The sequence below is a fragment of the Macrobrachium rosenbergii genome, chromosome 56 (genome assembly GCF_040412425.1).
Source record: "Macrobrachium rosenbergii isolate ZJJX-2024 chromosome 56, ASM4041242v1, whole genome shotgun sequence".
NCBI classification, from domain to species: Eukaryota; Metazoa; Arthropoda; class Malacostraca; order Decapoda; family Palaemonidae; genus Macrobrachium; species Macrobrachium rosenbergii.
Genome location: NC_089796.1, coordinates 43,416,250 through 43,441,383, shown reverse-complemented (window position 1 = coordinate 43,441,383; position 25,134 = coordinate 43,416,250). Strand labels below are relative to the sequence as shown.

Below are 25,134 nucleotides of genomic sequence, written 5' to 3'. Positions count from 1 at the left end.
GTTCTGCAGCAAGTATGTCAATTAAGCTGCATAAACTGTTGGAGGGGAGCCCTGATCCACTTCACCAACTTCACCTTCATCCTCTGACGAAACGGGGGATACAGGCAGTCCCCGGTTACCAGTGGGGTTCCGTTCTGAGGGTGTGATAACTGAAAATCGCTGCTAACCAAAAATTGGCTATGTATCGGCGCCAATAAGCAGAAATTGGCAATTTTCGGCGCCCAAAATTGCCGATTTTAGTCACTAGACAAGCCCCGTAAAACCGGATCGCCGTTAACCAGGGACTGCCTGTAATCTTGAGGGGTCTGACCCAAAGAAGGCTGCTCTCTCTTGAGCAAATTTAAGATGTCCGCCAGCTGACGCTGAATGGGAGCTGGCAATGGGTCTGCTGTGTCTGCAGAAGGCATCTGAGCTGGAGTCTTGGGTGCTGAAGGGCGCCTATGTGATGACAGGCGCTCAGGCGTAACTGGAGGAACGGGTGCTCGGGAACTACCAAGCGTCCAGGCATTGCTGGGAGATCGGTTGCTCTTGGGAGCTCAGGCACTACTGGTGCTCATGAGACGACGAGAAGCATCTCGGAGCAGACGAATGCTTGGCCTCATGCACAGGATACACGAGAAAAGCGTTCTGGGGAATCCCAGAAACTACAAGAAGGCTGCCGCAGGGCTCATTAAATTTCTTGTCTCTGGTGCAGACCGTGTTTGCCACGGGCATTTTCAGTGGCCGTGATCCATCACTGAAGCATCAGCAGCGTCTATTCTTGGGGCTGGAAGCCTCGGAGCTTGAGGATAGCCTACTCACTTCTATTTGGATGCCTTTCCAACAGCTATCCTTTGCTGCAACCTGGAAGTTGCAACAGGTCTGACTGAGGCGATGACTGCCAGAGGGCAGACCCCACTGACCTCCCTTCGGCCTCTGGTATGACTGCTCCCAGGTGTAGGGGGGTACACCAGTGACCTTTGCCTAGGAGCGTCAGCGGGACAAGCAGCCACCACCTCCACTGACACTTCAATAACACTAGCACTTTTTTCCACTTTGTCCATAAGGACACACACTGAAGCACCCGAGTCACAGTATCCACAATTGACTGCATTTTGACAAAATTTACGTATGAGTTTTGGAAGCAAGGGAACCGGGTAAAGGAGTAGGTTGAAAAGTCGGAGAATTGGAAACAGGTGACACAGTGGGAGCTAGTAAAGGTAAAACAGGACTATCGTCATCAGCAGAACTAACTACGGTCTTGCAATCTACTGTCTCTTTTTCGGCTCTAGCAGCCGCCTTACGTTTCCTGTCTCTCTAATTTCACTAAATGAGACCCCAAAACCTTCCATTTTCTAGCACCCCACTCTGAACATTCGTCACGTTTGATCAACTGAACACTCTTGTCCCCTACATTCTATGCACATAGTGAGAGTCATATTTCTCTTTAGTGAGTCTAGTATTGCAGCCTTTGCAAGTCAACAATCAAATTATAATGTAAGTCAAAGTGAAGAAAAAGTGTCCTAAATTGAAAATTAACGGTCTCGCTAAGAGAGAACCTAACATAAATACAAAAGCTGTAGGCTACCAGTACTTCACCCAAAGAAGACTTTCAAAAGGAAAAGCAACGAAAGCCAAAATTTAAGCTGACTGCTCACAACTGAACCACTGTCGGAGCCAGCAGAAAAACAACTGAATAGCGCTGTTGAAGTCACTCCTCTCTTACCCCAAAAGTGGGCAGGGACTAGTCACCTACACTGACACTAGCGTTACCACAAATTTCAACATTTTTACGCTGCCGGTGAGTGAAACTACAGGCAATGTAATTACTTGGTAAGTTACATACAGAAAAATTTGAATTATAGGTGGCAAAGGGGAGCACTCTGAACACAATTTTAACCTATAGATCACATTTGTTCAGAACTTGAATGTTCATATGTAGGGTACTGTCTGCAATGTTATTACAGCATTGATGACTGGTTTCAGCAAGCAAGGCTCTCATTCAACCAACATTCATGGAAAATATTAAGACTCCTCCTGTGGCAACCAGAGCCCATTTAACTGGGAAGATCAAACTTGGCAAGACTCAGAAAAGTTGGGATTGATTTTGCAACTACTGGGAAATGTTGCCAGTTTTTATGAAGGATTGTGCTAAAATGTGAGTGCTAGAGCTATGGATGCAATTTCACAGATTTCTATAGTTATACCTTACTAAGACTTGAAAGACTGAAGGAGACCTTTAACTACAATACTGTACTGATCTGTTTGGGTGTTAGCACTAGATAATTTATAGATTAAAGTTACCCTACAAAGAACATATCAAGCTTAATGTCAGAGTGTTAACAAAGCATCATAAATTATCTTGACAGAACTGTTGTCAGTATGATAGGAAGCATAAACCTCTTGAAATCCACTCTACTTTTGATATTTTTAATAAAAGTTACCATATGAAGAGAAGGAACACTGTACTAATACTGGTGGTATGTGACAATGTTTTGTAGTAGAAGAAAGAAGACTGTAGGGATGGAGAAGTAAGATCCCGAGTCATAGGTTGCTCAGTTCCATACAGGAAATAGGTATATACAGGGGGGTCTTCAAGGCAGAGAACTCTTGCTGAGAGAAGCAAGAAGAGTACTGATGCTCATGCACGGAGTACAGACATTGCGACTCATACTCATGCGTTTGTAACGGAAATTATTCATGTATACAAAGAATGCATATATGTACAGTAATATTACTAAAAGGACCTCATTCAAACTGGATGGTATCTAACGGAGCTTTTTATTCAGAAAAAAGTTACAAGCTTTCTTGGACAAACAGTCCACATTATCAAGTATCCGTACAATGAGCAGACGCGTAGTCCGGCTGTATTTATATCTGTGTGCTGGGTACTTTTAATCCTATAATTGCCTAGCTCCTCTGTGACCTCCACCCCCTCATGACCTTGGTCTTTCTCTGATCCCTCGTTCCAGGTATCTGTTTTCCGTGCGTTCTCTTGCGCTTTTTCTTCGTTTCCTTGCTACTGTGGAGTATACGATTTTTCTAGATATGCTGTCTTCAAAGCCGTTTCCGGTGTTCCCTGCCATCGTGTTGTTGGCGCAAGTTATGAAGGCATTCTCTACAACCAGTAATATATACAGTAATCCACACCTTCCCTCACCCTTTTGCATTCAAAGAGGTATCTTAAATATACTAAGCACGTTACATATAGTGGACTATCAAGTAATAGTGTGCAAGGAAAATAACATACAGTGAATTTATCAAGTATGAATGTACGAAGCAAGTTACGTAAGTGGCACCTGTGGGCTTTGTACACAATGTAGGCCTGTTTAATCTTGGGGACCTGCGAGGGGCTTTGGAGTGAATTAACGAATTTTCCATGTCAGGGCTAGGGACCAGAGAGATTGGAGTTGGGACATTGACTGGGACAGGGCACTGGACATAGTTAGCAACAGTTCTCACGTAGCACTCAATTGCTTGGAAGGCAGATCTCATACTTGCATGATAAAGTGCTACCCATGACGATCCTGACCTTGTCCTATCGGTGGGATGTCTGGTGCTGGAGGAGGATGTGTTGGCCCACATCCAGCCTGGGCAGGGGGTGGGCGTGGGCGTAATAGTTGCACTGCACTTGAGCAGCTCAGCGGTAACAGTTGTGGGCCTTTCTTGCCAATCTTCCATGAACGACTGAGGATGGGTGGGCACACACATACAGAGAGGGTGACCGTACAGTACCTGGGCAGGAGAGCGACCTGAGTGGTTGGACGTGTTTCATAACTCAAGGAGGTCATGATCAAAGGCTTCACAGTCGGTGCTTCCTGTAGGGGCCGTTTTGAGGATCAAGTGCTTGACAGCACTGACGGCGGCTCGGCATGTCCATTAGACTGTGGGTAGTATGGCGACGAGGTTATGTGGTGTACACCCCAACGCTCTGTGAAGTCAGCGAATTCTTTGCTGGTAAACTGGGGTCCTCCATCTGTGTGTACGCACAGAGGAACACCCAACTCTCTTAAGTAGTGGCAGAAGTGCCGTATAGTCGAGGAGGCAGTGGTGTCGCCCTTGCAAGGGACAACCACAGGCCAGCCGGAGAGGCGGTCGGCAACCACGAGAAATGACTTCCCCGCAACCTGGAAGAAGTCATCCGATACCGACTCGAAGGGCCTCATTGGGTGGTCATCATTGTGGAGAGGATCCTGCTGTTGGCTGGGACACAGGACCTGGCAGGGCTCACAAGCTGCGATGGTGTTGGCGATGTCCGAGCCTATCCCGAGCCAGAAGACAGTTTGTCGAGCACAATGTTTGGTAGCCTTGACACCTCGGTGGCTGTCGTGGAGTCTGGTGAGTGTGTGGTAACGCAGCGCTGCGGGAACCAGTATTCTTGCCCTGTAGAGCACGAGGTTGTTGTCGGTAGAGAGGCTTCTTGCAGCTTCCAGTATGATAGTAAGGTAGCGTAAAGGTCATATTGATTCGTGAGGAACCCGGGAGTGATGCAATCATGAAGGCAAAAGTAGGTGGGGTCGGCTTGAGCTGGTGTCGACATGTCCTGAAGGGATGGTTGGCATTCATGGTTGGGGCAACCTCGTCCTAGGAAGCAGCAGTAGCGTTGATGACGGACCTGATGTGTGCCATTACCTCAGCACAGGCAGTCATATCCTCAGAGGTGGGGTAGCTGACTGGTCCGTGGGAGTGCATCTGGGATGCATAGACTTGCTGGCGCACCACATGGCAGTAAATTGTTTTGCGACATGCGCTCCTTCACTCACTGAAGCCGCGTGTTGTCAATCATGTCCAGCATGTAGCTGTTGATGATGGGCACCAGTGGACGATGGTCAGTTTGCAGGGTGAAGGTTGGCAGTCCTTTGTGAGGTTCCCAAGATACCACAAGCATCTACAGCTCAATTGTTGCATCATCTCAGCATCTGTGAGAAAGCAGGATCCACACTGGACTACTCAGAGACGTCTGAAGCCATGGTTCTGGAGGAGGGCGTAGCCTATCCCACAGAGACGGGATGAGTTGGTCTGGAGAATTGTTTGCAGAATTGGGTCAAAAGACACAGGAACAGGCGGGCTTGAGAGTGCTTGCTTCACGCGTTTGAAGGCCTGGTCATAGTCCAGTGTCCAAATAAAAGGGTGCTACAAGCTCATGAGTGGGCGAAGGGGCTGTGCAGTCAGGGCAACATCTGGGGTTAACCCTTAAATGCCGAGCCTCTATTTACAAAAGTGTCTGTCGTATGCCGGCGGCGTTCGGGAGTTAGCGCCGAAGCGGAAAAAAAAAGTTTTTTAAAAAATCACAGCACGCTTAGTTTTTAGGATTAAAAGCTCATTTTTGGCTCCCTTTTTTGTCATTGCCTGAAGTTTAGTATGCAACCATCAGAAATGAAAAAAAATATCATTATCATTATAAATATTGGAATATATGACAGCGCAAAAAAAATTTCATATATAATTGTATACAAATCGTGCTGTGAGCAAAACGGTTAAATCTAATAAGTTATTTTTTTGTTGTCTTGTACACTAAATTGTGATGATTTTGGTATATACAAAATTGTAAAACGATCAAAGTAACACATAGAAAATATTATCACGAAATGACGCATCAATTCGTAACGCGCGGACGCAAAAAATTTTTGTCAAAAATTCACCATAAATTGAAATAATGTGCTAGAGACTTTCCATTTGTTCCAAAATGAAGGTAATTAATTGATTATTACTACTGTAAGTGTTTTAGCTTACAATTGCAGTTTTCGACCATTTTGGTCGAGTTAAAGTTGCCCGAAGGTGGAATTTTTTGTATTTATCGTGATTTATAAGAAAATATTTCAAAACTGATAAAAGCTACAAACATGAGTTATTTTTTGTTATATTCTACATGAAATTGCGCACATTTTCATGTATAACACTTTATGTAACGCCTAATAGAAAATGGTGCGAAAATTTCGACAAGGTGACTGAAGAAATTCTGAGATTTTCAGCTGAGTTACCACGCACGGAGGTAAGGAAAATTTTTTTTTTTCAAAAATTCACCATAAATCGATATATTGTGCTAGAGACTTCCCGTTTGTTGCAAAATAAAGGTAAATAATTGAATGTTACTAGAATGTAAGAGTTTTAGCTTACAATTGCATTTTTCGACCATTTCGGTCGAGTCAAAGTTGACTGTAGGTTTAAATTTTGGCACTTATCGTGATTTATATGAAAATATATTTCAAAACTGATAAAAGCTACAACCATGAGTTATTTTTTGTTGTATTCTACATGAAATTGCACACATTTTCATGTATAACACTTTACGTAACGCCTAATATAAAACGGTGCGACAATTACGACAAGGTGACTAAAGAAATTCTGAGATTTTCAGCAGAGTCATTGCGCGAAGGGTAAGGAAAAAGTTTTTTTTCAAAAATTCACCATAAATCGAAATATTGTGCTAGAGACTTTCCGTTTGTTGCAAAATGAAGGTAAATGATTGAATATTACTAGAATGTAAGTTTTATCTTACAATTACAGTTTTCGACCATTTCAGTCGAGTCAAAGTTGACCGTAGGTTTAAATTATGGCACTTATCGTGATTTATATGAAAATATTTCAAAACTGTTATAAGCTACAACCATGTGTTATTTTTTGTTGTATTCTACATGAAATTGCCCACATTTTCATGTATAACACTTTATGTAATACCTAATACAAAACGGTGCGAAAATTACAACAAGGTGACTAAAGAAATTCTGAGATTTTCAGCAGAATTACCACGGGCGGAGGTAAGGAAAAGGTTTTTTCAAAAATTCACCATAAATCGAAATATTGTGCTAGAGACTTCTCGTTTGTTGCAAAATGAAGGTAAATGATTGAATGTTACTAGAATGTAAGATTTATCTTACAATTACAGTTTTCGACCATTTCAGTCGAGTCAAAGTTGACCACAGGTTTAAATTTTGGCACTCATCGTGATTTATATGAAAATATTTCAAAACTAATATAAGCTACAACCATGTGTTATTTTTTGTTGTATTCTACATGAAATTGCACACATTTTAATATATAAAATTTTATGTAATGCCTAATAGAAAACTGTGCAAAAATTACGACAAAGTGACTAAAGAATTTCTGAGATTTTCAGCAGAGTTAGTGCGGACGTAAGGAAAAAGTTTTTTTAAAAAATTCACCATAAATCGAAATATTGTGCTAGAGACTTCCCGTTTGTTGCAAAATGAAGGTAAATGATTACATATTACTAGAATGTAAGGGGTTTAGCTCACAATTGCATTTTTCGACCATTTCAGTCAAGTCAAATTTGACCGAAGGTTGAAATTTTGGCACTTTTCGTGATTTATATGAAAATATGTCAAAATTGATAAAAGCTACAACCATGAGTCATTTTTTGTTGTATTCTACATGAAATTGCGCACATTTTCATATAAAAAACTTTATGTAACTGCTACTAGAAAACGGTGCAAAAATTACGACAAAGTGACTAAAGAATTTCCGAGATTTTCAGCAGAGTTAGGGAGGACGTGGGGAAAAAGTTTTTTTTAAAATTCACCATAAATCAAAATATTGTGCTAGAGACTTCTCGTTTGTTGCAAAATGAAGGTAAATGATTAAACATTACTAGAATGTAAGAGGTTTAGCTTAAAATTGCATTTTTCGACCATTTCGGTCGAGTCAAAGTCGACTGAAGGTTGAAATTTTGGCACTTATTGTGATTTATATGAAATTATATAAAAATTGATAAAAGCTACAACATGAGTTATTTTTTGTTGTATTCTACATGAAATTGCACACATTTTCATATATAAAACTTTATGTAAAGGCAAATAGAAAACAATGCAAAAATTACGACAAAGTGACTAAAGAATTTCTGAGATTTTCAGCAGAGTTAGCCGATGCTTTCTTTTGGGCTAGGAAAGAAATTCGCGCATGCGCAGCTAGGTCACGCTGGTAAACAAAACAACAGCGTGATCTGTGAACTCCCAGCATCACTCAAGGCGAGTGATTTAAAATTTTTTTTGCAAACGAGGCCTATAAGTATTTTTCTGCGAATATTTAAAAAAAACTTTTTGTAGTCGACGTATTTTACGTCCACTTGGCACCTGGCAGACTATTTTTGTCGAAGTAAAATATGTCCAGTCGGCGTTTAAGGGTTAAACGCCGAGCCTCTATTTATAAAAGTGTCTGCCGTATGCCGGCGGCGTTCGGGAGTTAGCGCCGAAGCGGAAAAAAAGTTTTTTTTTTTTTTAAAACCACAGCATGCTTAGTTTTTAAGATTAAGAGTTCATTTTTGGCTCCTTTTTTGTCATTGACTGAAGTTTAGTATGCAACCATCAGAAATGAAAAAAAATATCATTATCATATATAAATATTGAAATATATGACAGTGCAAAAAAAAATTTCACATATAATTGTATACAAATCGTGCTGTGAGCAAAAGGGTTAAAGCTAATGAGTTATTTTTTTTCTTTGTATTGTAGACTAAATTGCGATGATTTTGGTATATAACAAATTGTAAAACGATCAAAGCAACACAGAGAAAATATTATCACAAAATGATGCATGAATTCGTAACAGACGGACGAAAAAAAAAAGTTTTTTTTTTTCAAAAATTCACCATAAATCAAAATATTGTGCTAGAGACTTCCCGTTTGTTGCAAAATGAAGGTAATTGATTGAATATTACTAGAATGTAAGTGTTTTAGCTTACAATTGCAGTTTTCGACCATTTCGGTTGAGTTAAAGTGGACCGAAGGTAAAATTTTTTCTATTTATCGTGATTTATGTGAAAATATTTCAAAACTGATAAAAGCTACAACCATGAGTTATTTTTGGTTGTATTCTACATGAAATTGCGCACATTTTAATATATAAAACTTTATGTAACAACTAATATAAAACGGTGCAAACATTATGACAAACTGACGAAAGAATTTCTGAGCTGTTCGGCCGAGTTACCGCGCGGACGTAAGGAAAACTTTTTTCTCAAAAATTCACCATAAATCGAAATATTGTGCTAGAGACTTCCAATTGGTTGCAAAATGAAGGTAAATGATTGAATATTACTAGAATGTAAGAGTTTTAGCTTACAATTGCATTTTTCGACCATTTCGGTTGAGTCAAAGTTGACCGAAGGTTGAAATTTTGGCACTTATCATGATTTATATGAAAATATTTCAAAACTGATAAAAGCTACAACCATGAGTTATATTCCGTTGTATTCTACATGAAATTGCGCACATTTTCATATATAAAACTTTATGTAACGGCTAATATAAAACGGTGCAAACATTACAACAAAATGACGAAAGAATTTCTGAAATTTTTGGCAGAGTTACCGCGCGGACGTAAGGAAAAAGTTTTTTCAAAAATTCACCATGAATCGAAATATTGTGCTAGAGACTTCCAATTTGTTGCAAAACGAAGGTAAATGATTGTAGAATGTAAGAGTTTTAGCTTACAATTGCGTTTTTCGACCATTTCGGTCGAGTCAAAGTTGACCGAAGGTTGAAATTTTTCATAGTCGACGTACAGTACGTCCACTCGTCACCCGACAGACAATTTTAGTCGACTTACGATATGTCCAGTCGGCATTTAAGGGTTAAGGGTTAAATTAATTTCACGAGATGTATTTAAGTTATATTTCGACTTAAAAAACACTTCGTATAATGAAAAATAACCTTGCCCCATATAAATAAAGTATCTAGAGATTCACTTACGCTAACTAGAAGCAAGAATGTGGCAAAAATAAACTTACCGCCTAATCTATTTCCAAACCAAAACGCTGAAGATCACTATGATTGCAATTTATAATACAAATGCAAGATAAGAATATATATATATGTAATATTATTGGATACAGTAAAGTAAAGCACAACATTTTAAAAGATTCATGGAAAAGATGCATATTCGTTATGTTGATATTTGTATAATATGATATTAATATGTGAATATAGAGTACAGTATATTGTAGGCTAGGCTACCGTATATGTAGATGATATACCATAGTGTATGCTAAGCTAATTCTTGTTTTTTATTCAATTTCTCTTTGTATTGAATTATCGTAAGTCAATCTGCACGACCCTCCAGAATTAGCCGATATTAATAATTACTATACCGCACATGTATAGAGTATACTTTATAGTGTAGGCTAGGCTACCATGTATGTATACATGGTGCTGAATACCCTTGTGTAGGCTAGACTATATTCAAGATACATTTTTTCCAACAAACGATGGGTTTTTTGGAACTTAACCCCATCGTAAGTAGGAAAATACCTGTATAGGCATTTTTAGTTTTTTTTCGTGTTTGAACTATCAAAATAGGCAGTTCTAAGTGTTTTTAGAAGGGTTTTAACTATTCGCAGATTTTAGCTATTCGTGGGGTGTGTGCGTGTGTGGTATGCATCCCCTGCGAATACGGGGGGTTACTGTACCTGGTTAAAAGTCCAAGTCTCAATGTATTCACAATTTACTTGTCTGCTTTTCTTTATTACATCCAGAAAGTATCAATCTTCCTTTGGGATCAGTCACTTGTTTGAACTGTTTAATACAATACAGGTTTACAATCTCTTAACCGTATTTCTAAAAACCGAAAAGCTCCAAAAACCAAAATATTTTCTGGAGAAAATTAATTATTTGCAAAAGTTAAACAATACAGCTATATTTATAATAATGATGATTTAAATAAAGGTTTTCACTTGCTGTATCCAATTACAGTATTGTTGCATGTATTATCATCATACTGTTACTGTATTACAGAATATAAACACTGTCATCATATGCCATTTGCATTTGATATTGTTTATATTCTCAAAATCTCAGCTGATTGACTACTACCAACGTCTTCGCTGACATTAGTTGCTAGAAGAAATATAATTCATAAATACTTTTTCTTTTAGATTAACAAAGTTGGGTTTAAAACGTGCACATTACTTGATTGTAAAAGCAGTAATTGTGATTTTGCCAGTTCCAGACATCACTTTCACTTATTCCAAAACGTTTTACACCCTGCCCTTTATTCATTTTATTCAACCTCAGCTATATCCTGCAGCTTTAATTTACTGATATTTTTTCTTAGGATCTTCATTGCATGAAGGATGAATAAAACTGTATTTGTCAAGCTGTTAAAATTGGCAAATTTTAACAGCTTGACTACTTGATAGTTAAGGTAAATGACATTGTTAATCAGTTGTTTCTCGATTTGGTTGTTTATGTCGATACACGTTTACAATCCTTCATCCAGCATTCTAAAAACTGGAATTTTCTAGTGGAGGATGGAGCATGATCATGCGTATTACGGTCGAGGAAGAGAGAGAGAGAGAGAGACTGTTGCCTGGTGAGGTTGTTGCACTAATAGATATCCATTTACAAAAGTCGAATAGTAGTTGTATAGTACTGAGAACAACAATTTTAATAAAACTGTTGTTTTACTGTATCTAATCATAACGCAGTATTATTGTCATATTATTGTATTACAAAATATGAATAGATCAATCATGTGCCATTTGCATTCTGGTTTTGTTAACATTCTTAAAATCATCAGCTAATTACATTTTACCTACATTATCACTGTCTTTAGTTGCCAAATGAAACTTAATTTAGAGATACATTTCTTTCATAAATTATTAAAGCTGGGTTTAAAATTTGCAACTACTTTATCTATAAATGCAGTAAAATAGATGAAGTACATGTGTGATTCTGCCAGTTTCAGATGTTGCCTTTGCCTCCAAAACATTTTGGAGTCCGTTCATTATTTGTATCTTCAGCCACAGCTATAATATCTGTTGCTTAAAGATAGTGGCATACTTTCTTAAAACCTCCTCCATTGCATAACTGATAAATAAAAATTTGTTATTTTTATTTTTGGAGTTACATTAAAAATAAAGTTTTTAATATAAGAAGACAAGTGTAATGCAAATCTTAATAAATGTGTTTTAGTTACTGTAACTAACATCAGAAAACAGCCGTTAGTCGATTCTGCTGTTTATGTCAATACTTGTTGTTTATTCCAGTGTTTTGCATGCAGTAGCAAGTGGCTGTTAATTGTAAGAAATAGTATTGAATTCTTACATAAGCCACAAATTTGATAAGCCTGTATGATGATTTGTATTTAACCTACTGAACTTTTGCTTCTAGGCGTATAAATTAGTGAAAGCTAACTTACATAAGCCTTATCGATGAAATGTATAAAAAATAAGACAGGCATAGGAAGCCTAGCCTAGTATAATCTACTAAAAAAGAAACCTACACATTAAGCATATCCACATGTAATATAACAAAAATCCATCTCTCACTATGCATGATATATCTATGTAGTGAAATCATGTTTTGGGACATTATTTTAAGGGTCGCATGACATAGACCAGAACTGCTAATATTAGGAAACAGAAACCTACCACCATGAACCACTCTAAGAGAAAAATCTCTGGCAGAAGCAGAGCTCCACACTGGAGAGCAGTATTCTAGTGAAGGAAGGACAAATGACCTAAAACAGGTTGCATTTATTTCATCACTGTTACAAATATATATGAGGCCTTACGTACAATACCTAATTTCCGGGCAGCATTTGATGAATGAGTACAGCATTGCACAGTCAACCTTACCTGACATCAAGACTTCCCAGGACAAGCTGAAGAAGTATGCAACAGACTTTAGGAAGAAGACATCGATGAGTCAAGCGCGCAAGGTCATGGCAAAAGGCGAAAATGAGGACACTGAACCGTCAACCTTGACCCGGTGTCGTCAGCAAATAGCAGCTGGCAAGCACGTTGGTGGTGCTGAGAGTGAAGGCTGCAGCTATGAAGCTTGCAGGCCTGCATGGGGTTCTGGACTTTACGGCTACTGTAGGCTGGCTGTTTCGATTTAAGATCTGACATTGCTTTTTAATGATAATACTCCTGGTGAAGCTTTGGATGCTTCAGAGAAGGAAACAGGAATTTCAGCTAGTGGAAATTCCCTTTGTTGATGTTGATGTGCCAGGTTCACCTAGTAAGCAGTCTGATGTCTATTTGATGCCTCTCAATGACCATGAACCCTCTAGACATCAAGGAGGTACAGGACCTCTATGATACAGTGGTTTTGGAGGACAGGAAGGAGTAGGAGGACAACTAGCAAAACTACATGCAAGTTTCTAAAAGGCTGGCCAAAATGTGCAGTTTTGGAACCGCACACAAGTGAGAGAAAAAGTTGTTTTATCACAGTATTCATGTTCAAACAAAATTAGAAAAAATGAAACTCATCCATTAGTGTAAAGTATTTTACTGCAGCTTGTGTATCTGATGGAGAGAGAGAGAGAGAGAGAGAGAGAGAGAGAGAGAGAGAGAGAGAGAGAGAGAGAGAGAGAGAGAGAGAGAGAGAGAGAGAGAAAAAAAAAAGTTGCTTTTATTTTTTCAAGTGTATTTACAGTATACAGCCAGTCCCTGGTTATCAGTGAGGTTCTGTTACAATGGCGTGACGATAAGCGAAATTTTGGGGCCTTTTTTTCAGCGATTTTCGGTGACAATAGTGCCGAAAATCACCAATTTTCAGTTATCAGCGCCTCTGCTAGGTATGTATTGGCACCAATGCGCGATTATCAGCGCTGTTAAGTGGAAACTGGCGCATACAGGCACCGAAAATTACCAATTTTCATTGCTAGACAAGTGCCGAAAAACCGAATCGCCAATATCTGGGGACTGCCTGTACAGTAAGGTACAGGCAGCCCCCAGTTATCGGCAGGGTTCCGTTCCTGATGGTGTGACGATAACCGAAAATCAGCAATAATAGCACTGATCCCTGGTTATCAGCGTCGATAACCGGTGATCAGCGCTGCCGATAACCAGTTATCAGCAACAAAAATCTGGTTATCGTCGTTGCTAGACAAGCGCCGTAAAATCGGATTGCCAGTAACTGAGGCTGCCAATAACCGGGCACTGCCTGTATACTTTTATTATAAATAAAACATAAAATTTTCAGTTTAAAGTGTGATGGTTGTTGTTTATGAACCTATTTAGTGTTTACACTTATGTGGTATTGACAAGGTATGAGGAGGAAGGGTTATAGAGTTGCCTTTGAACACCCGTGGATTTTTTACTTGCTCTTATCTGGCAGGGCCTTGGCTCTGTTAATCTGGATAACTGAGGGATTAATTTATCATATTTCTTTTCTTTCTGCTTCACCCATATGAATAATGTAGAATGGGTTAAGCGCTTCTGATAAAAATCACCTTTACTTTTGTTTAAATTTTCTTCATCTGCTGAATTGCTTTCTACTATTATACTTGTAACTTGTAGTGAAATATTTTATCAATTTTTCCTATGACAATACAGGTAGTGCTCGAGTTATGATAATTCGACTTACGATAATTCGCTTTTACGATGGGATTAGCAATTAATATCGATATGACAATATTTTGAAAATACGTATTTTTAAATTTCGGGCGACTGGCGCGAGGCAACAACGTACAATCAGGCAGCGTCACGATTATGCGATCGTTGGCGGGAGAGGCTGGAATAGGTACATTAATTCAATGAGCCGACCTCACTTGCCCTCGTTGTGTCGGAAGTTAAAATAGGTCAGTGTTCGTTTGCAATTTTTGTGCGTTTGTAAATACAGGTAGTGCACGAGTGACGATAATTCGAGTTTACGATGGAGTTAGCAATTAATACCGGTACGACAATATTTAGAAAATATTTTTAAATTTCGAGCGGGCACAAGCAACAGCGTACACTACAATTGCCGTAGAATCAGGCAGCAAGAAAGACCAACTTCTTTTTCTCCATCTCTTTATTCCATCTTCTAGTTAAAAAAGTAAGAGAATAATAAAAGCATTGTTAGTAAACTTATACTCTTGCGAAAATCGTGCAGCCATAAACAACCGAACGAGACTCTGTTGTTTTGCTAATAACCAAATCGGATAACAACTGTTTTGCTTGTATTTCAACCATCGTGCGGTTAAACAATTATCGTAGTTATATTAAAAATGACATTAAGTACTGATATGTTTTACACTACCCTTATCCGCTTTGGAGAAAAGATCGCAAGGAAATATACTGCTGCAGTAAAATTAAGCTGCAAGTTGTAGCTGACGCTGAGAAAAGAATGTTCAAGCTGCTAATGACTATAAATTATCGTACATTGGCAACATGGATGAAACTCGACCTTTAAATAAAATTGGAAAGTATTTTAATCAAAACTACTGGACATGAAAGAACACATATTACTGCTGTTTTCACGCCCGATAAAAGATACATACGAAAAAGCTCGTGGTATGATGATGAAATCAAGAGAAAATATAACGGAATCTTGATTTTTTTTTTTGTTTACACAAAACAAAGGGCCAGCCGCCAACGTCATCCACTAACAAAAAAAAATGGCTAAAATAATTTCACAACGAGACATATTTAAGTTATATTTCGACATAAAAACACTTCGTATAACGAAAAATACACATGTCCCTTATAAATAAAGTATCTAGAGATTCATTTACGCTAACTTGAAGCAAGAAATGCCCTCTGAACCGAAAGTTAAATGCATCGAAATAAAGACCGCGTGATCGATTCAAACCAAAACATTTGATCGCTATGATCGAATTTATAATGCAAAAGCAGTATAAGAATATTTATGATTGGATACAGCAGTGTTTCTCAACGTGGGCCATATGGCCCCCTTGGGGGCCATGAGATTTTTTCAGGGGCCACAAGGCAAAATTTGAAAAATGGGGGGCCATGGGGGGCCACAGAAAATTTAGGACCCACAAAATATATAAATGTGTAATATTTTGAAATAAATCATTAATATGCTTGAGTTTAGTTTGAACATCATTCAATTCAATATACCAGGTAATTTTTGCAGACAGTGAAATATTCAATAATCTCTTCACTCTCTCTCTCTCTCTCTAGCTGGCAGAGTGGTAAGGCTGAACTATGACCCTTGACAAAAACCATTAACTCTCTCTCTCTCTCTCTCTTTCTCTCTCTCCTCTCTCTAGCAGGCAGAGTGGTAAAAGACTGAACTATCAAAGATTATGCTGACTGGTAAACTTCCCAACGACAACCATTAAGATGTTTATAAACAATTTTAACAGCAACGGTATATGGGTTATAATATAACCGTTATATTGTTTCTTCTTCAACAATAGATCCGTCTTTCAGTTTAACATAGAATGAGGAAGAGACTTGATTTAAGTTCTACCAAAGAGGTTTGTGAAAGATAACTTTATATCCACATACGTATGTACATACAAACATACATTTATACTTACATACAGTGTACAAACATACATTTATACTTACATACACAGTCTCTTTCATGTACACTCAGTACACACACACACATACTTGTCATGAATTTTATTTATCTATTCACTTTATTTGTTATTGAGGGAGGGGTAAGAGTATCTTTTATGGCTAATAACTTTTGCTTTTTTATTTGCTTGTTTGAATATGTGGAGGGCAATGATTTCCCAGACAATAATAGCGGTACTGAGTTTTAATGAGTTTTGTTTGTTTTTTATTTTAGATAAGCATGACCAGTCCAGCTAAGAAAAAATGCAGACAGTATTCTGTTGAATATCTCGCTTTTGGATTCATTGAATCTCCACAAAATACTACAATGCCTATGTGCCTGCTGTGTATGACCTCACTCTCAAATGAAAGTATCGTCCCAGCAAACTGAAAAAGCATCTGGAGACTGCACATAAAGACAAGAAAGACAAGCCGCTAGATTTCTTCAAGAAATTACGTGATGAGTTCCAAGGAAGGATGACAGTGAATCATATGTTTACCCAAAAAGTGGCAAAAGTAGACAGAGGGATGTTGGCTTCTTACAAGATAGCAAATTTGATTGCAAAAGCAGGTAAGCCTCATACTATCGGTGAATCTCTGATCATGCCGGCAGTGGCTGTAGTGCTTTCAACAGTCATGAATCAGAGTCCACAAGAGGTAACTAGTGTTATTCCTCTGAGCAACTCCTCAGTATCACGCCATATTGATGAGATGGCAGCTGATGTTGAAAACCAATTAATCTCAAAACTGCAGGTGAATGATTTTCGCTTCAACTCGACGAATCAACTTTACCTGATAATTCTGCTCTTTTGATAGCATTTGTGAGGTTTCTTGATGTAGATGAAATATGTCAAGAAATGCTTTTCGCATTGAAATTAACGACTGACACTAAAGGAGAATCCATCTTCAAAAAACTTGAGGTCTATTTTGGGGAGAACAACATTCCACTCAAGAACATTGTGGCTTGTGCAACAGATGGCGCTGCTGCTATGATAGGAAGGTATTGGGGATTCAGTGCTTACTTAAAAAAAGCTGTTCCTAATGTCGTTTGTGTGCACTGTGTTGTTCACCGGCAGCACCTGGTGCCAAAAACCTAGCAGGACGTCTTCATGAAGCACTTGGGCATGTTATCAAGGCTGTCAACTTGATAAAAAGTAGTGCACTGAAAGATCGCCTCTTTCAGCAATTATGTGAAAAGAACAATGAAGAATTTGAAAAACTTGTGTTGCACACAGAAGTCAGGTGGCTTTCTAAAGGTAATTGCCTGAACCGTTTTGTTGCACTTTGGGACAGTGTCATCTCTTTCTTTAGTGGGACAGAACTTGGACAGAAACTTGTTGATGCAAAGAGTGACATCTTCTACCTGTCTGACATATTTGAAAAGCTAAATGTTCTGAACAAAGAGCTTCAAGGAAATAACTCCACCATGTTTTCCTGCAAGGAGGCAATTACTACATTTAAAGGGAAACTCAAGCTGTTCTGGTTGAACCTTGGAAGACGAGAGTTTGCACAGTTTCCTTCCTTAGCAGTTATATCCACCGATCTGCTTGATGATGACCTAGCAGTGTATGTTGACCATCTGAAGCAGTTGCATAATGATATGGACACTCGCTTCTCTGACCTACTCCAAATGACTGTGCCACACTGGTTTGTGGATCCCTTCATTGCTGATGTATCTGAAGTTGATGTCACCCTACAAGAAAGTCTCATTGAACTTCAGAATAACACAACAGCTCAAGCAAGGTTCAAGCGTGGAGGACACCAGAAGCTGTGGATGAATCAAGATGTGTATAAGAAGTACCCAATACTCTGGAAAGATGTGAAGTTGCTCTTACTTGCCTTTCCCACGTCTTACTTGGTTGAGACTGGTTTCAGTCGGGCGATGTACCTGCTGTCAAAGACACGAAATCGCCTTGACATAGAAAAAAAGAGGCGATTTACGTCTCTCTCTGACAGCTTTCAAGCCAAACATTGACAAGTTGGCAGCCTTGCATCAGTCACAGGGATCCCACTGAAACCTTTCAAGATAAAGCCAATTGTACCTACATGTATTCCTTGTTTTTTTATTCCTTTTGTAAATAGATAAGTGTTCAAATAAAATATTTTTCCAATTAATATTGGTATTTGATTCATGCCTGAAATTAGTGTTTTGAGTACATGGTACTACTCAAACTAGAACCATTAATATACCTTCCCTAGGCGTATTAAGGTGATGGACGGAAGGCGGGTGTGTGTGTGGGGGGGGGGTAAGAACTCAGAGTTGGCATGGAGGGGCCACAACAACTTGCACTGGATTGAAGGGGGCCACCACCAGAAAAAGGTTGAGAAACAGTGGGATACAGTGTAGTAAAGCATAACATTTTAAAAGATCCATGGAAAAGATGCACATTCGTTATTTTGATGTTTGTATAATACGGCGGTGTTATGTGAAAATAGAATACAGTATAATGTAGGCTGGGCTACCGTATATGATATACGAAAGTGCAGGCCAGGCCTTGTTTGTTATTCAATTTCTCTTAATACTGGCTTATCATGTCAGTCTGCATCGAACCTGCAGAATTAGCTGACACTAATAATTACTATACCATATATGTATAAAGTATACTGTGTAGTGTACGCTAGGCTACCATATATGTATAGATGGTACTGATTACCCTAGTGTAGGCTAGGCCATATTCGAGTTACGATCTTTTCAACAAACGATGGGTTTTTTGGAACCTAACCCCATCGTAAGTAGGGGAATACCTGTAATCAATTTTTGTATGTTTTAATCAATAGACTAATTTGCACTGTATTTGAACGCTTATAAGACCCTTGGACATGTAAGAAACATACCCCATTTCAGAAAGGAATTCTAAGCAAATAATTTTTCATGTATTTACATTTAAGCTTTAGTTACCAAAATATATAGCTACAGAATAGCAGAAAAAATTTGGACAAGACATAAACCAAGGACACTAGAAAAAATATTTTTAATAATAATTTTACTGTAATTTAGAAGAGAAAACAAAAGCAGCTTACATATAGCAGAAAGATTTTTTTAACACCCCCTCCATCTATTCTGCCTCCAATAGATAGCTCCAATGAATTTGAGATCTTAAATTTGCAAATAAAATGAAAATAAAAAAATAAGAAATTATCTGTGTATGAGATTTTCAGTAATGTTAAGTACAAGGATGCATTCCTGTTACAGTATATAAGTCAATAAACAAGCAAGAGAGAGAGAGAGAGAGAGAGAGAGAGAGAGAGAGAGAGAGAGAGAGAGAGAGAGAGAGAGAGAGAGAGAGAGAGAGAGAGAGAGAGAGGAGCAAATACAGTACTGTACTATATTCACTGCTGTGCATAGTTTCAGCATGTTTGCATGTGTGTGTCTGTTGATTGCTGCATTGATGTATACATTCAAGCACTCTTCAAACTACCATCAGTGTTTGTGAGCATAGCATAATGTTCAGTTTTAGATGTAATATTTAATAATGGATGACAAAATGGCAGTTCAGGATACATATATAGCATTTAAGAAGGCTTTCTCTCAAGCAACCTGTATATTCAAATATCCAGCAACCCTTAGGCCCCAAGAATGCTAGTTACAAGTGATTCTATATAAATAATAACAGCAATAATAATAATATGAATAAATACTGGTAACTATTACAGTACCACAGAGTTTGGCTAGGTACAAGTACTGCTGGCCTATGATATCACTAGCCTACCAGATACCTTAAACTTTGCACATAAGACCCCATTGTAGATTTTGATCCCAACCCCCTTATTTTTTCTTGTTTAACAAAAAAAAGGGAGTCATATGCTATCAAATATAGCGCATTTACTGTATCCATTTATGGCCTACTAAACATTTTATTTTTCTTTTTATTTGTATTGCACAGTCTTCTGTGGTTTGAAGAGAATGGCTGCCAAACTCCAAATAATATTCCATTATTTAGCAGGTAATCAAACCCAAGAAATCAAAACCTAAAAAGTCCATGGGGCATCTGTATAACATTGAAATTTGCAAAAAATCTTAGTACAGTACAGTACAAAGTTACATATCACAAAACTGTGGCAGGTTCAAGTGAAATAATCAACATTTCTATTTTGAAGCCCCCTTACCAACCCTCATTTGATCCATCCCTACAAAAAACATGCAGTGCATGTAAAACGAGCATTATCTGCTAACTCACCTTTGACTGCAAATTGCTCCTCACATCTGTTATTTCTTTAAGTTGATTCTGAAGGGCTTGATGCTGTTCTTGAAGAACAACTAATTGCTCTCTTGTTTCCTCAAGTATCTTGTCTATCACCACAGATGCTCTATTTCCCACAGGTGTTTGCCTATCAGGGCTCCCTATTCAAAAACAGACAAAATCATGTAACACTGACACACTTCATATTAATTTTACATTGTACAGTATACATTTTTTTGGATCCATAACTAAGAACAAAATTTTTTTGCCAAAAAATTCAAACGAGGCTGAGAATAATTACCCATGAAAAACAAGAAACCTCCTAACAAGGCACTATAAAATAAATTGTTGCCAATGAATTTCTTTGCAAAAATTTTTTATTATAAATACTTCAATTGCCCTTTCAACATTTACTTTACCTAGAAGTTCTCTTGACTAATTTCAATATCACACAAATTTTTACATCTAAAATACTAGTAATGCTTATAAGTGTAAGAATATCCCCAATTTTTTAAGTAACTTGTATTTTTCTTGGATATATAAACCATAGCCTTTCATATATGGAGTATCTTTCCTGCACAGGCAATGGACTAGCTGTGCACTGACTAAACAAGGGTGGTGCCATTGAGATGGGGCAGAGGGGAAGCCACCCTCACCCAACTGACACAAACCATTGTTCTTCTAGACCGTATTCAGAATGAAAAAGCTGAAGGGAAATCATGAAGTGGGGTGGACAAGCTGAAGCTGGGTTAGCTCCAATATAAAAGTCTATGCTTTGTATACCTAGGAAAAAAAAAATAAATAACTTTCAAAATTTGGCAATTGCTCCTTCAGAGATATCAAGTTCTTTTATCTCATTCAAATACAAATTTTTAAATATAAAATAATAGTAATGCTTATAAGTGAAACAATATGCTAAATTACCTGGGTATATATATCACAGCCTTTCATATATGGAGTATCTTTCCTGTGCACTGACTAAAGAAGGGTGACACCAAGGAAGAGATGGGAAGCCACTCTCATCCAACTGACACAACCCATAATTCTTCTAGCCCAAGTTCAGAAAGAAAAAGCTGAAGAGAAATCATGAAGTGGGGGTGGACAAGGTGAGTTAGCTCCAATGTGAAAGTCTACGCTTTGTATACCTGTGAAAAATGCAAATTACCTTCAAAATTTGGCATTTGTTCCTACGAAGATACAAATACTGCGCCTTTCATATATTGAGACATTACTTAGGTGAGAGTTAGAACCCGCAGTTAGGGTTGATTTCTTTGAGGGCAGAGCAGAATGTCACCGTACAAGAAACTGGGGTACCCGTGCTGCACTGCTGACATTGCTCTGGAAGGTCTGCTGAGATCACCCCACAGACCAGGTCGGTGCTGCTCCACTGACACTATGAGAGCAGGGGGGTGTTGCTCAGCTGGTACAACCCTAGAGAGCAGGGTGGTACTTCACCTGCTCCATAAGCATGTCACACCAACAAATTCTTGGAAGGAGAGAATTGAGAAACTCTTGAACCTTGGATCTGGAACCAAGGGATTTTCCATCTTAGCCACAAATTCTAGGATGAAAGAGAACAAGAGACAGCCAATCCTCTGAGTGCTTGAGAAGTATGACAATCCACGCAACTTTCCCACTCTCTTGGCAAATGCAAGGGCTAGAAGGATGACTGTTTTGAGGGTAAGATCCCTGTCTGATGACTGTGATAAGGGTTTGCACAAGGAGCCCAAATTCTCAAGGAGGGCAAAACTATTTGAAGCTCCCAATTAACACTGTTATTTCTGGGAGGTGGACAGGTCCACAACACAAGCAGCACACTTGAACTAGCACTGCCCGACACCTTTTAAAGACTGAGATAGAAATGCCCTACCCTTGTCTGTACATATGAAGACTAAGAGGTCCACTACAAGCTGGAGAAGTACTGACTGGAGAGTAACCCCTCCTACGACACCAATCGCAGTTGATGGCCCTCTCCTTGGGTATACATTCGCTGAGGACGTGGAGGGTGCCAGACATCTCGCTGTTCTACAAAAATAAAACCCTCTCACAGATGCTGGAAAACCACTTGTGATGATGTAGCAACTCAGCTGCTCAGTGTCATGCGAAGGCCCAGGGTCATGAATAGAGTACTTTATTGAGTATCTGGAGGAAACTGAACAGAGAAAAGGTGAAGATGCACAACTGAACCACGAAAAGATGAAGACGTACAAGATGGGTGCTGCACTGCATCTGGCATTGCTGCCCATGTGTCTGAAACCTTAGAAGTTTTTGGTACAGATGGAAAGTGACCAATTCAGTATGGTGGCAAACAGATTAATCATTGGCTGTTCCCAAAAGTTGAACAGCTCTCCACTGCTAACTGGTGTGCAGACCATTTCCTCTCCACAACCTGGCCCCAATGACCCAGTTAATCTGCCACAACAAAGCTCTTTTTGTCCAGGATGATACCTGGCTTTCAGCTCGAACCCACGCATCTGGATGACCAGTTGGCACAATGACAGGAAGACAGTCCTGTCTTGATTGTTGACGTAGCCCACTACAGTGGTGTTGTCACTCATGACTACCACTGAGTGCCCTTCGAGATATTAATGGAGTGTCTGGAGTGCCAGCCACAATGCCATCATCTCAACCATGTTAATGTGTGCTCTGTTCATGTTCAGGGGCCGAGTCCCTAAAGCAAACTCTCCTACCAGAGAAGTTACTCAACCTTTGTGGGACACATCACAGAACAGAAGTAACTCTGGGGGAGGCATACTCAATGAGAATCCCCAAGAAAGACTGGTACAACAGCCACCACTCTAGGTCTTTCCAAAGTTTGTTGCTGAGAGGGACCAAATGACATAGTGGCTTGTCCAAAAATAACCAGTGACATTCGAGTTGCCATTGGAATGAACAAAGATGGCTTCTCCAGTTCAACTAGAGTTTCTTCGGACAAAAGGTGGCCCAGCATTATGCGCCACTGTCAACGTGGTTCTTCCTCCTTCTTCATGAAGTGCCTGGTGACTTCTTTGAGGTCGCCTATTTGGATAGGTGCCAAGAAAGCAGAGGAGCATAGATAAGCACTGCCTCTGGGAAGATCAGTCACTAAAGCAGGATCGACTTAATCTGCTACACTGCTTGGGAGAGGAACAATGATAAGTATATTAAGTTCTCTTATAAGAGTATTCACTCTTCTTAGTCACTGATCAACAGGGATAGTCTAACCAGGAAAAACAGAGGACGAGGATGATGAAGGTGATGGATATCGGCGACGTTTCTTGGCGGTTACCTCCTTGCTCACGAGGGATACTGGAGGTTGCGGCAGGGTGGGGGGAGTTGAGAACCTCCACCTGCTCAGCCTTCTTAGGCTTCCTCCTCCCCTTCCCATAAGGCCCCCATTGTAAAATGGCCATTCAGCACATTCAGGCCAAGGAGAATCACAAGAACACTCTTTGCCCCTGCAAGATATACAAACTGAGCGCAAAGCTACCAGTCACTAAAACACTGAAAACAACACAAAACACTAACACTGGTATGTTACTGCACTAGTAACATACATAAACACTGAGAATGTGTAATTCACAAAATGCACAAAAATCATGCAGGGAGTAACACACAGAAAAAATACAGAGTGCAAGAGTGACACCGAACTATATTGCAACAGGAAGAACAATGGGTATAGTCAGTTGGGTGAAAATGGGCATTCACTCCACCTCCACCTGGGTACCACCCTTGTTTATTAACTCCTTCACAATAACAGCCTTGTCAGGTTTGGTCTGTGGTAGATTCACTGCCTCCACGGGCCATACAGACATGCATAGCGGTAATTTTTTTTATATTGCTCCATGTAACCTTAAACTTCACACTATCTTAATGAATTTAATGTCATTGTAAAGGTGATGAGTTTGTAATTTATTATTTTATGTAAAAAAAAAAAAAACTCCCTAAAACCAAAATAAAATACCCGCATCATGAGCTAAAGTTAGCTGTACTGGAAAACTTAATGCCAGTTCTTTTCTTAATTCACCAAAAATTGCTAAACAGATACAGTACCTCATTTCTTTTTTATCCAGCACAAAATTGAAATAAATTGCCTTTCTCTTGATACATAATTCATCACTATTTGTGTTACGTATGATATGACAAAGGGCAATGAAACAAATGCAAAATATACGCTAGAGTTGTAGGTTATCGGTAAACGACAGCTGTTTGTTACTATTTTTCAAAAAAATCACCAAAAATTGGTGAATTGAGATATCTAATTTTTATTTACACGGTGAGAAAGTTATATAATTTCAATTTCTCATAAAATATATTTCATTACTATTTGTGTAAGTATGACACAGCACCGCCCCCCTCTACTGCTGTCCACAGACACCAGTAATGTAGCATAGAAGCTGTGTTGGAACAGATCATCCACGGTCATCCTCAACCCCTCGCCTTTTTTAACAGGAAACTCAGCAGGACAGAGACAAACTACTCTATGTTTGACGGGAACTCCTGGCGGCATACCTCACTGTCAAACATTTCTGACATTTTTTGGAGGTCACGCCTTTTGCCCTTCAAACTGACCATCTGCTGCTGGTACATTCTATAAACCAACAGTCCGATACCTGATCACCCTGTCAGTGCTGCCACTTGTCAGCCATCGCCGAATTCAACTGCATCCTTTGCCACGTTCCTGGGAAACACATCCCCGTCACTAACGCCCTCTCCAGATCTCCATCAATGCAGTACACATAG

The 25,134-nt window shown here is 39.0% G+C and overlaps 1 protein-coding gene across 5 annotated transcripts in view; it reads right to left on the bottom strand.

The window, feature by feature from the left end:
* Window positions 1-25,134, bottom strand: part of LOC136836055 (putative leucine-rich repeat-containing protein DDB_G0290503) — a 359,912-nt gene that overhangs the window by 199,944 nt on the left and 134,834 nt on the right. For all 5 annotated transcript variants that reach the window (XM_067099946.1, XM_067099947.1, XM_067099948.1 and 2 more), the window contains exon 12: window positions 20,410-20,573. In XM_067099946.1, coding sequence (XP_066956047.1) covers window positions 20,410-20,573 — 164 coding nt within the window. The remainder of the gene's footprint in view (window positions 1-20,409; window positions 20,574-25,134) is intronic.